General features: G+C 40.4%; 2 protein-coding genes across 4 annotated transcripts in view; one reads left to right on the top strand and one right to left on the bottom strand.

The window, feature by feature from the left end:
• Window positions 1-1,729, bottom strand: part of MASTL (microtubule associated serine/threonine kinase like) — a 34,997-nt gene extending 33,268 nt beyond the window's left edge. For all 3 annotated transcript variants that reach the window (XM_019465282.2, XM_019465283.2, XM_019465284.2), the window contains exon 1: window positions 1,442-1,729. In XM_019465282.2, coding sequence (XP_019320827.1) covers window positions 1,442-1,627 — 186 coding nt within the window. In that variant the 5' untranslated portion in view covers window positions 1,628-1,729. The remainder of the gene's footprint in view (window positions 1-1,441) is intronic.
• A 972-nt stretch (window positions 1,730-2,701) lies between these two features.
• Window positions 2,702-16,136, top strand: part of YME1L1 (YME1 like 1 ATPase) — a 50,881-nt gene continuing 37,446 nt past the window's right edge. The window contains exons 1-2 of the mRNA XM_019465281.2: window positions 2,702-2,921; window positions 11,779-11,910. Of these exons, the coding sequence (XP_019320826.1) occupies window positions 2,889-2,921; window positions 11,779-11,910 (165 nt within the window). The 5' untranslated portion in view covers window positions 2,702-2,888. The remainder of the gene's footprint in view (window positions 2,922-11,778; window positions 11,911-16,136) is intronic.

Genomic DNA, 16,136 nt, shown 5'->3' with positions numbered 1-16,136 from the left:
TTAGGTTGCATGTCACAGCCTAAGGAATGGATGAAAAAATAGCGATTCCAGTTAGGGGCCTATTCCTGGAAATGAAGGCCTGATGAATCTCAAAAACACTGTCAGGTAAAACAAAACAAAACAAAACAAAACACACACAAAAAACAAAACAGATGCAAAAGAGCATGCATTGTATGATTCCATTTACATGCAATGTGGAGAAAGGGCAAACCTGCAGAGACAGAAAATAGATTGGTGGTTACCTGGGGCTAAGGGTGTTAAGGGGGAGGTACCGCAGATGGGCAGGAAGTCTTTTTGGGGTGATGGAAATGTTCTAAAATTGGATTGTGGTAATAGTTACACAATTTTTAATTTACTAAAAACTGACTTGTACTTTAAAAAGGAAGGAAGGGAGACAGGGAGGGAGGAAGAAAAGACAAAAGAAAAAGAAAAAGTGAAGTCCTGTGCTTGGGCAGACTTGGGAACGTAATAGAATGGAAGAGATAATAAGAAGGAATACCAGACCGGGTGCCTGGGTGGCTCAGTCGGTTGAGCTTCCGACTCTTGGTTTTATCTCAAGTCACGCTCTCACATTCCGTGAGTCCGAGCCCCTCATCAGGCTCACACTGGCAGTACGAAGCCTGCTTGGGATTCTCTCTCTGTCCCTCCCCCGCTCACTCTCATTTGAAACGAATAAATAAACTTTAAAAATTTTTAAAAAAGAGAAGGAATATGAGACAAAATTGACAGGACTAGTTGAGACATAGGTTATACAGATGGAGTAGAGGGAAATTAAAATGACTCACGTTTCTAGCCTGAATGACAGGGATGAAGGTGGTTTTATTAAGCGGAGAGAGGGAGTACAGAAAGTTCAGTGTTTAAGCAGTTAGGTGGAGAGGATTGTTCAAAGTCAGGAAAGTACAATTTCAAGGCACTTGGTAGAGATTCACATAGCAACGTCCAACAGGAAGTTGAAACTGCATTAGCGGTAAAACTGCTGGTTTCTTTACCATGTTCATTCACTGCTTAAATACGAGTAATCCGAAACTATGGGAGTGGGGAGTGAGGACCAAGAGTGGCCAGGAAAGCTTCAAATACATTGAAAGCTCTTGAATGCTTTTGGAATGATACGTACTGCTGCAAGGATAAAGGAGTGATATGTTCTAACATGTTTCAGTTTAGTCTTTAAATAGTTGTTTCACATTTAATGTTTCAAACTTAATTCTGGTAAAGGTCAAGGCGGTAAAAAGGACTCAGAAGTCCTGATGTCTCCTAAGCATTGTTGGTGTGAAAAGGGCGTGGCAGAGGCGAGCCACTCGGCCTGCCGGCGCTCAGGTCATACCAGTAAGAAATCATAGGGCTGTGGAGGCCCCTACCGCCCTGGAGCCTGCCCAGTTCAGGGGGCAGAAAAGAGGGCCGAAGGTCCGAACTCTTTCCCTCTCTTTACTCCCCGCCTTCTTACCTTCACCGCATACAACTTGCCGCCTTTCTGCCCGAGATACACCTTCCCGAAGGCGCCACGGCTAATAGGTTTCACTATGGTGAATTCCTCAATGGAAGGAGGTCTTGGCACCGGGATCCTATTCACGCACTCCACTGTCACTGCGTCTCCTCCACTCTCCTTCTCGCTCCCCGCAGTGCGCTCCATAGCAGGCCAGCCCAGAAGGAAGCCTGTAGCATCAGCTAAGGCCCCTTCCCAAGCCACAACTCCCGCCAACTAGGTTCAAAGTAAGGCCCCGCCCACGCAATGCGTCGGCAGTGACGTCACCGCGTTGCCGTGCTCGCGCCGAGCCCAGCGCAGCCCCGCCCCTGTCACCTCTGGCTTGTAAGCGCGGAAGTACCCAATGGAGCTGAGGGCTGGGACGCTGGGAAATTCTCCAACCAACCACACACTCTTCGAGGGCGGTGACCGCGGCCCAATTACCTCATTTAGTAATAACTGGGGAGGCACTGACTGTCTTTTGCTTACAAGAAATCTCGGGATTGACTAGGTTTCTCCTGACCTCCAAACGAGGTTGATGGGACCCGCCCTCACCCCGCTTTTGCTTGGTTTTGTTTGTTTTTTACCCCTCGCGACCTCGCACCCCTGGGCGAAATGTAAGCCAGTTTGGTTTGGCTCCCCGAAATCATACAATGTGGAGAAACTGGATGAGCAGGAAGCAGGTGGCTGGCCCTGTCATCTGACAATGTTAACAGGATGTAACTTGCCTGACTGAAGCAGAAGAGGACCAATAGGAACAATTTTCGATTTATTGTGGGGAAGATAAAAAGCACTAAACTGTAGCGAGAGTTTATCATAACTCAAGGCCCAGTCGGAAAAGGAGACTATGTTGGAAGATTTCGTAAGGAAGATGCAAAAAGATTTAACAGGGTCAATGCCGTCCCCTCTTAAGGGGGAAATATATACATACATATATATATATATATATATATATATATATATGTATACATGTATATATATGTATATGTGTGTGTGTGTATATATATATATATATATATATATATATATATATATATATATATATATATATCGGCGCCAGAGAGCTTGGGGATCCAGCACCTTTATTATTCCCGTGAACATCAAGCCTGGGGGCCAGAGTTGCTCAGCTACTGTAGTGGATACAAACGTCAGACCCAGAAAGGTGGAGCTCTAGCGCTGGCATTCACCCGCGGGTGATGCAGCCCACCTGTCCCGGAAGTAGTGTTGCGTTGGAGGCTTGCCTTCCGGGGCAGATTGTACGTCGTTGCAGCAGCTGTAACAAGGGGAGGCCATTTTCTGTTTCTAGGAAGAGTGAAGGCTAAGGGAGAGGGAAAAAGAAAGGGAAAAAAGGGCTCAGCGCCTCCCCGCCGAGCCGTGGACAGAGGGGCACTTTCGGCAGGCGGGTGAGGTCGCTGAGGGCCCAGAGGAGATGTTTTCCCTCTCGAGTACGGTGCAGCCCCAGGTGAGTCTGGCATCCGGTCCTTTTTTTTCTCTCCTGCCCGCGGCTCTTTGCCGTTTGCGTTTCGTGGAAGCGATTTCGCGTTTGGGATCGTAGGAGGGGGGCGATCATCGCAAAGCAAGTCCTAGTCTTGAGAAGGGATCAGTGATCACGCTGAGAGTAAAAGGCTGACGTTGAAGCAGAGGCATGAGATGATGAGGACTTTGGTTTATCGAGTTGATAGCGTGGAATTTTTACTAGAGAATCCATTAGGCATTGTTCAGTGCCGGACATTCTGGGGTGGGGGGAGCAGAGTGAGGCTGGGGGAAACGCCTTTGCCTTAGATATGAGGAAAGCAAATAATGTTTCTTTCCATCTGATCACCTCTCCAGTGATTTTTACTGTTCACAACCCTGATACCCAACTCTTTCTTTCCTTTTTAAATGGAATTTAACCCAAGCATGTTATAATTATTTGAATACTACGAATGCTTTCTTTTTTGGCCAGAAATGACTAATAAACACATATTTTAAAGCTATTGACTGCTTGCAGTTACATTTTTATTCATATTCTCCCATTTTTTCATCAAGCAAAAGGGCAGAAAAGAGTCATTCCTAGGGTTTTAAATTGTCTTTTGGGAGTAACCACTTGTGACAGTGTCTTGTCCTTGTTTCATATAAAAATCTTTTTTGATGGCAACATTCTGATAGTTTCTTGCTGGGGCGGGGGTGGGGTGACTTCTCAGTTTTGCTAATAGTTTTTGAACACATTCAGATTTAAAAATAATTTTTTAACACTCTTTAGTTTCAGCATATAATTACGTTCCTTTTGTAACCCCCACTCTTGGTTTTTTGTTTTTTGTTTTTTGTTTTTGTTTTGCTAGTACTGGCTGGATAATCGAAAATGAAGTGATTAGTTATTTATTGGACATCAGTAATGGGCCAGGTGGACAAAGCAAATGTGGAATCTTTATAGTGATATGAAGAAAAGTTGAATAGGAGTTAGTCAAGTGAAGAGTTAATAGAAGTGAACCAGTATCCCAGGTATATGCAAGGATATCTGGAGGTCCTGAGATTGGGAAGAGTTTAGCTGATTGGAGGAACAAAAATAATGTCAGTGTGGCTACAATGTAGTGATTAAAGGGCATAATAACAGAATTAAGGTTAGGGTGAAGCCTTGAGGCAGATCATACAGGAAATTATAAGGGACTTTGGATTTCATTTGAAGTGTAAGCATAGGATAACCTGATCAGAAGTGTTTTCAGTTAAGGATGCTATTGCAGTAACCCAGGAGAGGGATAATGCACCACTAATGTGGTGGCAGTGGTTATGGAAAGAAGAGGATGAGTTTGTTTGTTTTGAACAAAGAGTAGAATTTAATGAGGGATGATGGAAAGAAGTGTTTCAGTTTTGGACAGCTGGATGGGTGAAAATGTTATTTGCCCAGCTGTGTGATCAAACTCAAGGGGTTCACCACTTGAGATACATCAGATTGGACACAACCCAAGAAAATGTTGAAAACAAAGAACTTTATTACTTGTTACAAGTAAGGAAACAGATGACTCTCAAAGCCCTGTCTCTGTGGGGTTAGTACAGGAAGGTTTTATTCAGTGTATTAGGGGGCGGGGCAGGGAGCTCGCATAAGCACTTCAGTTCAGTTAGTCATTCCTAGCATGTCAACATGCTAGTGCATACGTTGTATTTAAAAAAAAAAAAAAAAAAATGGTGAGGGGCGCCTGGGTGGCCCAGTTGGTTGAGCGTCTGGCTTCAGCTCAGGTCACGATCTCACGGTTTGTAAGTTCGAGCCCCGTGTCGGGCTCTGTGCTGACAGCTCAGAGCCTGGAGCCTGTTTTGGATTCTGTGTCTCCCGCTCTCTGCTCCTCCCCCGCTCGTGCTCTGTCTCTCTCTCTCAAAAATAAACAAACGTTAAAAAAAATTTTTTTTTTAAAAAAAAGCCAGCTCATACTGGCTCACATAGGGTGGCTGTCAGGTGAGACACACCCAGCAAGGGGCTCTCACGTGAAACAGCTAGTCTCCTTGGCTGAAGTGTGGGTTCTACAAAACAAAACCTATTCCTTGCTTGCTTTTGTCCCTCCCCTTCCTCTCTTCTGCTGATAGCTTTCAGCCCTGGAGGGGTCCTACAAGTTGTTTGAAAAACAAGTCTGACTTGGCCTGTTGAATACGGTATTAAACCTTTTAAAGCTGAAGTTCGAGAAGTTTATATCAAGAAGACCGAATTTTAGGAGAGTTTATCATCAGCTGGATGGAGAGTTAGTGGTACGTGATGTTGGTAGAGATGGTGAAGGCATTTTGTGTACTGCAGGCAGGCTTAATTGGGCTCATATATGTGTTTTATGCTCTTATGTGTTTTATGCTCTGAAGAAGGATAGTACACATATTTCTAATTCCTGGTTGCTTAATCATTGAATACACTTGAATATAAACTGTGAAGCCAGGAAAGATATGGAAGGTGAACTTTTTCATTGAGATCAAACCATTTTTTAGCAATTTAAATCCTTTTTTGAATAAGAGATGTAACTAATTAGAATGAAGCCTTTCAGGGGTGTCTGGGTGGCTCATTCCATTGAGCATCTGACTTTTAATTTCGTCTCAGGTCATGATAGCAGGGTTTTGGGATCGAGCCCTGTGTCTGGCTCTGCACTGAGCGTGGGGCCTGCTTGGGATTCTCTCTCTCTCTCTCTCTCTCTCTCTCTCTCTCTCTTTCTCTCTTTCTCTCTTTCTCTCTCTCTCCCCCTCGCCTTCCTCCCTCCCCCTTCCTCCCCCTCTGCTCCTGTCCCCTGCTTACGCTTTCTTTCTCTAAAATAAAAATATAAAAAATTGATTCCTGTAGTTTTTTTAAAAATGTTTATCTATTTTTGAGAGAGGCACAGAGCATGAGTGGGGGAGGGGCAGAGAGAGAGAGAGAGAGGGAGACACAGACTCTGAAGCAGGCTCCAGGCTCTGAGCTGTCAGCTCAGACCTGGGGCTCAAACCCGAACCGGTGAACCATGAGATTGTGACCTGAGCTGAAGTTGTATGCTTAACCGACTGAGCCACCTAGGCGCCCCATGATTCCTGTAGCTTTAAAAGAGCTTATTGTTTCTACCCTGAAAAGGATACATGCTCATTGCCAAAAATGCCAAAAAGAAAAATACAAATAAGAAAATGAAAAACCTTTATAATCTCGTTGTGCAAAGACATATTTTAGAATACATTCTTTCGTACTTTTTACCTCTACACAAATACGTGTGTATGCATGCTTTTTAAAAAGTATGTTGTAGTTTTTTAATTTTTTAACTTTTTTTACTTTAGAGAGAGTGTGTGAGCGAGAAACAGGGGCTGGGGGGGGAGGAGAGAGAGAGAGAGAGAGAGAGAGAGAGAGAGAGAGAGAGAGAGAATCTTAAGCAGGTTCCACGCTCAGCACAGAGCCTGACACAGGGCTGAGTGGCATGACCCTGGGATCATGACCTGAGCCAAGATCAAGAGTTGGATGCTCAACCGACTGAGCCACCGAGGCGTCCCAAGATGTAGTTTTACATTTAACAATTTTTTTCATTTAACATATTATTCATTTCTGTATCAGTAACTATGGGATAAAGAGTCTAACAAGAATCTAGAGTCAAATTATCTTGGTTAGAGTATTTGCTCATATACTTGCTGAGTGACTTGGACATGCCACTGAACCTATCTAAATTCTGGATGTCTTTATCAGTTAAATAGGAAGTATAATAATAGTGTTTATGTCTGTTAAAGGATTAAATGAGATTGAAGATACTGAGGGTTTGGTTCAATACTATCACAGTAAAGGGAGTACCACAATAACACAAGTCAAATGAATTTTTGGGTTTCCCAGTGCATGTAAAAGTTATTTTTTTTTAATTTAAATTTTTTTAAATTTACATCCAAATTAGTTAGCATATAGTGCAACAGTGATTTCAGGAATAGATTCTTTAGTGCCCCTTACCCATTTAGCCCATCCCCCCTCCCACACTCCCTCCAATAACCCTCTGTTCTCCATATTTATGAGTTTCTTATGTTTTGTCCCCCTCCCTGTTTTTATATTATTTTTGTTTCCCTTCCCTTATGTTCATCTGTTTTGTCTCTTGAAATCCTCATGTGAGTGAAGTCATAGGATATTTCTCAGACTAATTTCACTTAGCATAATACCTTCCAGTTCCATCCATGTAGTTGCAAATGGCAAGATTTCATAAAAGTTATGTTTACACTATAACCTATTAGTTGTGCAATAATAGTATTATGTCTAAAAGCAGTGTAATACCTTAATTAAAAATACTTTATTGTTAAAAAATGCTAACCATCATCTGTGCTTTCGATGAGTCATAATCTTTTTGCTGGCTGGAGGGTCTTGCTTCACTGTTGATTGCTGCTGACTAATCACAGTAGTGGCTGCTGAAGGTGGAGATGGCTGTGGCAAATCTTAAAATGAGACATAAGTAATGTTTGCTATATCGATGGACTCTTTTCATGAATGATTTTTCTGTAACATGATACTATTTGATAGCATTTGACCCACTTAGAACTTCTTTCAATATTGGACTGAATCCTCTCAAACCCTGCTGCTGCTTTATCAACTGAGTGTATCTTCATAGCATCTTCACCAGGTGAAGATTTCCATCTCAAGAAACCACTTTCTTTGGTCATGCATAAGAAGCAGCTCATTTATGTCAGTTTGATCGTGAGATTGCAGCCCTTCACTGCCATCTTCAGGGTCCACTTCTAGTTCTTTTGTTATTTCCACCACATCTACACTTCCTCCGGTAAGTCTTAAACCCCTCAAAGTCAGCCATGAAGCTTGGAATCAATTTCTTCCAAACTCTGGTTAATGTTTTGACCTCTTCCTATGAAAATGTTCTGAGTGGCATCTAAAATGGTGAAGGTTTTCAGTTTACTTTGTCCAGGTCTGTAAGAGGAGTCGTGATCTATAAGCTATATAGTCTTCACAAAATGCATTTCTTAAATAATAAGACTTGAAAGTCCCAAATTGTTCCTGACCCATGGGCCACAGAATGGATGTTGTATTAGCAGACATGAAAGCATTAATCTAAATGGTATACTTCCAACAGAGCTCTTGGGTCACCAAGTACATTACCTGAGCAGTAATATTTTTAAAGGAATCGTGTTTTATGAACAGTAGGTCTCTTAACAGGGGGCTTAGAGTATTCAGTAAACCCTACTGTAAATAGATGTACTGTCAAACAGGCTTCCTTCCATTCATAGAGCCCAGGCAGCATGAGTTTAGCACTATTCTTAAGGGCCTAGGATTTTCAGAATGGTAAGTAAGCACAGGCTTCAACTTAAAGTCCGCTACATTAGTTCCTAACAAGAGAGTCAGCCTGTCCTTCAAAGCTTTGAACCCAGGTGTTGACTTCCCCCCAGCTGTGAAAGTCCTTAAATGGCATCTTAGAATAGAAGGCTGTTTCCTGTACGTTTAAAATCTATTTAGTGTAGCCACCTTCATTAGTTATCTGTCTTATTTAGATTTTCTGGATAATTTGCTGCAGCTTTTACTCAGTGTTTGCTGCTTCACCCTGCACTTTCTTGTTAACAAAAATGGCTTCTTAAACCTCATGAACCAACCTCTGCTAGCTTCAGACTTTTCTTCTGCAGCTTCCTCACCTGTTTCAGCCTTCATACAAATAAGTACATTTAGGGCGTTACTCTGGATTAGGCTTTGGCTGAAGGGGGAGTGTTGTGGTTGGTTTGATTTTGTATCTAGACCACTGAAACTTTCAGCAATGGGCTGTTTGGGTTTTTTATCATTTGTGTGTTCACTTGAATACCACTCAACTTTGCTTGTACAACTTGGCAAACTGATGCAAAAGGCTTATCTTTTAGGCTATCTTGGCTTTCAACATGCTTTCCTTACCAAGCTTAATCATGTCTAGATTTTGATTGAAATTGAAAGATATGTGACTTTTCCTTTCACTTGAACACTAAGATGCCATTATAGGGTTATTAATTGTCCTAATTTCAATATTGTTGTGTCTCAGGGAATAGGGAAGCCCAAGGAGAGAGAAATGGGAAGGTCCCATTGGTGTAGTAATCAGAACACACACAACAGTTATTGATTAAGCTCATGTCTTATATAGGTAGGATTTGTGATATCCCAAAACCATTACGCCATTAACATCAAAGATTACTAATCATAGATCACGATAACAAATATAATGAAAAAGTTTGAAGTATTGTGAGAATTACCAAAATGTGACACAGACATGAAGCGAGCAAATGCTGTTGGAAAAATGGCACCAAAAGATTTGCTTGATGTAGTGCTGTCACAAACCTTAATTTATAAAAAATACAGTGTTTGCGAAGTATGTTAAGTTAAAGCACAATAAAATGAGATATGCCTATATGGCATATGACACCAGCTGGGTGTCCGACAATTCAATTCTGAAACTACTTACCCAGTGTTAGTGCAGACCCCCAAAGTTAAAGGCTCAGCCCCACAAGACTGGTCCCATTTCAGATACCAGTCACAAGTCCCAGGCCATTCATACTTCTGATCTTCCAGCTATAAATCAGGGTTTCCCACAACCCCCTCCTCAGGTTTGATAATCTGCTAAAATAGCTCACAGAACTAAGAAACATACTTCACGTTTACTGGTCCATTATGAAAGACAAATGAACAGCCAGTTTATTAAGTACACAAGGGTACAGCCAGAAGAGTCCCAAGCAAAAGATGTGGAGTGGATTACTCTTCTTCAGGATGAATCTCTGCACTCCATCTCACTGTTCAAGAGCTTTTATAGAGATCAATCCCCAGCCTTCCCCTCCCAGAAGCTAAGGGGGTGGGGCTAAGAGTTCCCACCTTCTACTAATTACTAGGTCTTTCAAGTGGCCAGCCCAGCCCTGAGGCTATTTAAAGACCCTAGCCTAAATCACCTCATTAGCATAAATCCAGGAGTGATCCAAAGGGTTACCTTATGAATAGTAAGACACTATACCACACATGAAATTCTAAGGGTTTTAGGAGCTCCTGGCCAAGAAATGGGAACAAAGACCACTGCGAACTAAAATGTAAGTTCAAAGTGGCAAGCGACTTTTTCCTCTATTTTATTCTTTGATTTTTCTCTATTTTACTTTATTTATATAATTATTTAATGTAAAATTGTAAACAGAAGGAATTAGGGGTCCCTGGAAAAAGACAGACAAAGCTTTCTTTACGTAACGCTTCCTGGTCATCTTGTGAAAGAATTTAAGAACAGCCACTATCAGGCCAGGAGATAGCCTAATCATATCAGGGACGATAAGTCAGTGGCAAAACTCCCAGTGTTAGTTCAAAAGTGAAGACTGACCTGACTTATTTTTGAGGATCTCAACTCCTTTGAGCACTCAGATACTGGACCAACTGGAGCGAGAGAATTGATGATGCTGATCCCTTGCTGGCCCTTGTAACTCTGACCTGGACTCAGTCACCTGAAGATGACTACTGCCCCAGTTCCATGATGTATTCCCCACTGCACAAGCTTGTCATAAATATGTATGAAACCCCAGCATAAAACTGCCCCGATTTTGTTATTCAGGGAGACACTGCTTTGGGAAAGATCCCTGGTGTGCTCCTTTACTTGTTCCAAGTAAAACCTTTCCTTTTCTTATTCTTTGGCATGGCTGTGTATTTTGGCTTGACATTACCAAGAGGCAAACCCCGTTCTGGGTAACAAAATGTTTACACAATACCTAGTATACATACTTTATATTTTTTCTCTATTTTATTCATATTGTATCCCAGTGCAACAATAATGCACACAGATGCCAAATAAAGATTTCTTGAGTGAATGAATAAATTAAATGGGTTCTTACCATATTGTCAGAATTGGTTGGAGAGAAACAGAGGAATAACATACAGATAAGTAAGTAGATTGTGTGTAAAAGTGTGTTAGATACTAAAAGTGTCAGGAAGAGAAAATGGAGCAGTGAAAGAGAATAAGGAATATTTTTTAGGGCAGGGTTCTTGAAATTTTAAGTAGGTTGGCTGTGGAAAAGACTCAAGAAAAGATGATTTTTGAGTTAAGAACTGAAGGAAGTCAGAGAGCAAGGTAGACAGAATAAAAGCAATGCAAAGTCCTTGAAGTGAGGGCTTTGCTAGGTGTGTTCCAGAAACAGCAAGGAGGCCAGTATGTCTCGAGTAGAGAAGACGAAGGAGAACACTGTGGTAGATAAATTTGGAGAGGTAATAAAGAACGACAGAGGCTTTCTACATCCTAGTGCTTAGGACTTCTACTTGTATTGTAAGTGAGAAGAGAAGCCATTGGAGGGTTTGAGCAGAGGAGTGATGAGATCTAACTTTGTTTTTAATAGAGCAGATTCAGGGAGAGTAGGAGGGCTATTGCAAAATCCACATATAGATGATGGTGACTTAGAACAGGATGAGAATGGGATGGTGCAGTGAGGAAGTTAAGAATAAAAATCTGCTATAGGTTTACTTTTTTCTAAGTCTGAAACATTTCATTATTTCATTTATGGTGGTGTCATTTATTTAGCCCATTCCCTTAATGCTGGACAATTCTGCCTTTCCACTGCTTTTTAAACATTTTGATGAAAATTGTCATCTGTGCACAAACAAGCACTTTTCACATTATTTCCTTAGAATAAATTATTAGAAATTAGATTGATGGGAAATTATATGTGTTTGTTTTTTAAATATTTTTGATTCATATAGCCAGAATGCTGTCTTGGAAGAATTACCAGTTTTCTTTCCACCAGCAATAAATCTGAGTATTTACATCTTTTAATATATTGTTCTGATCTACAGTGTATGTTTAACTTTTTACAAATCCCAGATCCTGACAATAAGGAGAATTTTTCTTGTTTCATTTTAAAAAGCACACTACTCAATTTCAACTTTTATCTTCTCTTAGGTTACAGTTCCTCTGAGTCATCTCATCAATGCCTTCCATTCACCAAAAAACACACCTATTTCTCTCAGTGCATCAGCTTCACAAAACCAGCATCGAGATGTAGTTCCTGAGCATGAGTCTCCTGGCAATGAGGTAATAGTTTTTACCCTGATTGTATGAGAAACAGCTTTTTTGATTTAGTATGTTGTAAACATGCCTGAAATGTCTACATTTAGGCATTTGTAACAAGGTGATTTCTGTCTTCAGCTTAATCTCCTTTATGAATAAAGATGTCTAATTCTGGTTTTATTGTACATATGGAAAAGTTATGTTGTCCTATTCTTTACCATTTAATTTATTAAAAATTTCATGTGGCAGGGGTACCTACCTTGCTTAGTTGGAAGAGCGTGTGATTCTTAATCTTAGGGTTGTAAGTTCGAGTCCCGTGTTGGACATGGAGCCTACTTTAAAAAAAACAAAATCATGGGGCACCTGGGTGGCTCTGTCAGTTAAGGGTCCAACTTAAGCTCAGGTCATGATCTCAGGGTTCATGGGTTTGGGCCCCACATTGGACTCTGTGCTGACAGCTGAGCCTGGAGCCTGCTTTGAAATCTCTCTCTCTCTCTCTCTCTCTCTCTCTCTCTCTCTCTCTCTCTTTCTCTCTCTCTCTCTTTCTCTTTCTCTCTCTCTCTCTTTCTCTCTCTCTCTCTCTCTCTCTCTGTCTTTCAAAAATAAAATAAAACATTAAAAAAGAAATTCATGTGGAAGTGTATTTGGTATTCACTTCCTAGATTGCTAATTGTGTGATACCAGTTAGATATTTTGTGTTGCTCCAGCGGTAGTAGTGAACCCACAATTAACTGACCGTAATTGCCTCCCAAGTCTCAACGAAGGTAGAATAGTAAGAAGTTACCATCTGCTGCCTTACCGGAGATTTCAGTGTAATTGAACGGTTAGAATACAGGGACCTGAAAGTGCAATGTATAAGCTATGAAACTACTTTTCAGTGTTCAGAGAATTATAAAATCAGTGTTTCCTAGGATACAGGGAATTCCCAGCCGAGAAACCTTTGTGTTCACAAGGTTTATTAATAAGGTAGGTGCATGTAGTTCTGAATACATTTTTCACAGAAAACATACTCTGTAGTTAAATTTCCTAAAAACCTTTTTAATCCGTAAATAACTTATGTTCTTAGTCCTGATATCAGAGGCTGTGGCAAAGGGCAGATAAAATGTTCACTCTTGGAAGGGGCGGGGGGTGGGGGGGGTGGGAGGGGAATCAGTCTTAAGGTAAAATTTTAATTAGATGAAAAATTTGTCTTCAACATCTTTATGCTTTCCTTTTATAATATTTACCTAATTCCTATTGCTTCTTCTAGGGAGTCCATTGTCTTTTCTACTGTGGTGATACCCTTCTCCTAAATTACAGTCCCAGAGAGCCTGCCTGATGAAAATACCACATGTATCAAAATTGCTGCATATAGCAATATTATGTTCATTTTAGAAATTTTGGAAAATACTGTGTAGGTAGAAGAAATAAAATTCACCTATGATCCTGTTCCCCAGAGATAATGCTGTTAACATTTTGTATTTATATCTCATGTCTCTTCTCTTGTACTTTTTTATTTTATAATTGGATCATACTGCATATGCTGATTTAGATACTGCTTTGTTAATTTACTAGTCATTATGAACTTGTTATGCCATACATTTTTTGTATTTTTAAATGACTTCAGAACGTTCATTGTATGATATCCCATTATTGGATATTGTTCCCAATTTTTTGTTGCTATAAACATTACAACTTTTACTGTTTGTGTTGCTAAATCTTTGACTATTTCATTAAGTGAAATTGCTAGGTCAGGGGCTTAAAAAGTAGCTAAATTCTGGAAGCCAATGTTGAGGTTATGAGTAATGGTCTCAGATATAGAATTGGCTTCTTAATCTCTGATACTCCCTCATTAATCCTATTGTTCATCTTTAGTGAGCTTTATTACTGTACAGAACCCGTTTTCTTTCTCCTTAAGCATCCTATCTCATCTCTAATTTCATCTCTACCTTTGCTGTGCAATTGGCTTTGCTTTCATCAAGTCTTGCTCATCCAGATATACACTCTACAATGCAGGTATTAGAACCTTCCTTTCAACTTCCTTCAAGCTACTGACTTATTTTCCCTTTGCTTTCAGACTTCTTGAAATAGCAGTCTGAACATGTAACTACTTGCTAAACTTATATTCACACTGTATCTCATCATAGTTTGGCTACTAGTACCATTTTACAGACTTTGCTAAAGTCAGTTGATTTCCTTTGTGCTAAATGTAGGCCTCTAAAAAAAATCTGTATCTTATTCAACTTTTCCTGAGCATTTGATCTTACTGAACATTTACTGCTTTCAAAATACTCCTGGGGCGCCTGGGTGGCTCAGTCAGTTAAGTCTCCCGACTATTGATTTCCACTCAGGTCATGATCTCAGGATTCATGAGATTGAGTCACGCAGAGGCTGCTTGGGATTCTCCTTCCCTCAAAGATTCGAAATGCTCCCTTGAATTGAGTAATGTTGCATTGATGATGGTGTTTTCTCTTTCTGTTTTGCTGGCTTGTCTTTTTTTGCCAGCCCCTTAAATATTTGGCGTGCATTTATCCTTGATCTAATTTTTGTTACGCACGTTCTTCTAAGTTATGTTACCCGTTTTCATATCTTCACCTAACATCTAGATCTATATACTTAAATATATGCTGATGACTCCCAAATATATCTCCAACCCCAAATTCTCTTTAAATCTTTTAAGTAATTTATTTAGTGCTTTGTTAAAATAACCCCCCCCCCCCCCAGAGAATTTCAGGGATCTCAAAACTAAGATGTCCAGAACTCAGCTACTCTCAACTTCTAGTATATTTGAGATTACAGTGGATTTAGCGCCTTTTTGTCAGGGATTCCAACCAGGAAAGAGAAACCACATAGTCAATTGAGCAGTAAAAGTTTAATGTAAAAAATTAGTGTAATTTTGTAGTTTAATATTTTTAAAACCCTATTTTTATATGGGATGGGAGTAACTAGGGGTTGGCTAATAATAAGTAAACTCTAAAATATACAGGACAAGCAGATTTAAGGTGTGGCTAATACTCCTAGGACTGAGATAGAGCATCATGGGAAGAGTTCTCCACCCACAGGCTGCTGTCCTGACCTTGTTGGAAGAGGGCATGGCCTTGGCTCACTGAATGGCAGAGAAGTCACTGGTGTCATGCTAGCTGCACTTGATGGAAGTTGCCATCTAGGCAGGGAAAGCTGTTCATGGGGATGTCTCTTACTGAAAAAGCTGCAAGGTACTGTACTGCTGGCCACTGTTTACTGTAGGAGCCAAGTTTTGGAGAAGCTATACAAGTGGCTGCCAGATGCTAGAGAAACAATGGGTGTTACAGACAGGAGCCTGCTAATGAGCACACTGGAACCAGGGACAAAAACACTCTTAAGTGTCTCCAGTGGTCTCTACTGACAAAGCTTCACATTGTCCCAGATGGCAAAGAAGAAATATTTAAAGAGCCCAGATCATTGTTCATGGAGCCGAAAAAGGATGAAGAGGAGTTAGGAGACAGTAAAATGATAACTAGCACATCCATCCAGAACCCTTCTCCCTCTCAGTCATTATACTTCATTGGTTTCTCCAAGTATCTATGATTGTTATTTCCATCTTTAGTTAGAGCTTGGTTCAGGCACATACCATTTTTCTCTTGTTCCATCAGCCTTTCTTCAATTCTTTTCTCCATCAGCCTTTTCTTACCCAGTTTATTATCTTTATTTTCTATTTTCTTGGTATAAAACAAACTAATCATATTAGCTATAGAATTAAATTCAGACAAGGCTCTTTACAACTTGACCATAACCTGCCTGTCTTCCTTCCTTCCTTCCTCTCTTTCTCTTTCTCTTTTTCTTTTTTCTTTTTCTTAACAAGATTTTAAGTACAGCCCTGAGATCAACAGTTACATGCTCCACCAACTGAGCCAGCCAGGTGCCCCATAGCCCATCTTTGTAGTTCATTCTTCCATCACTGATCTTTGGACTACACCCAAACATCCAGGCCCTTTTATGGTAGTTTGTTTGCCCTTTACCCCAAGACTCACCATCATTTTGCAAATTAGGTGTTAACCTCAGTGAAGCTTATCTAATTTAGGAAATTGGTTACTCTGTGTTTTCTTACTACTTTTTGTTTTAAAAATCTCTGTAAAGCAGTTACTATGTTGTATGATAATTGCTATGTTTATATGCATCTTATTTCTCTTTACATTCCAGGGACCTGACAGCCAATAAGTAAGGGAAATAATTTTAAGTTAAGAATCTCCACTTCCCTTTTGAAGTCTTTGTATTGTAAATAGACTTTTTGG

Source organism: Panthera pardus, unplaced genomic scaffold, assembly GCF_024362965.1.
Source record: "Panthera pardus isolate Hobbes unplaced genomic scaffold, ASM2436296v1 HiC_scaffold_6, whole genome shotgun sequence".
Lineage (NCBI taxonomy): Eukaryota > Metazoa > Chordata > Mammalia > Carnivora > Felidae > Panthera > Panthera pardus.
This window is presented reverse-complemented; position numbering and strand designations above follow the sequence as displayed.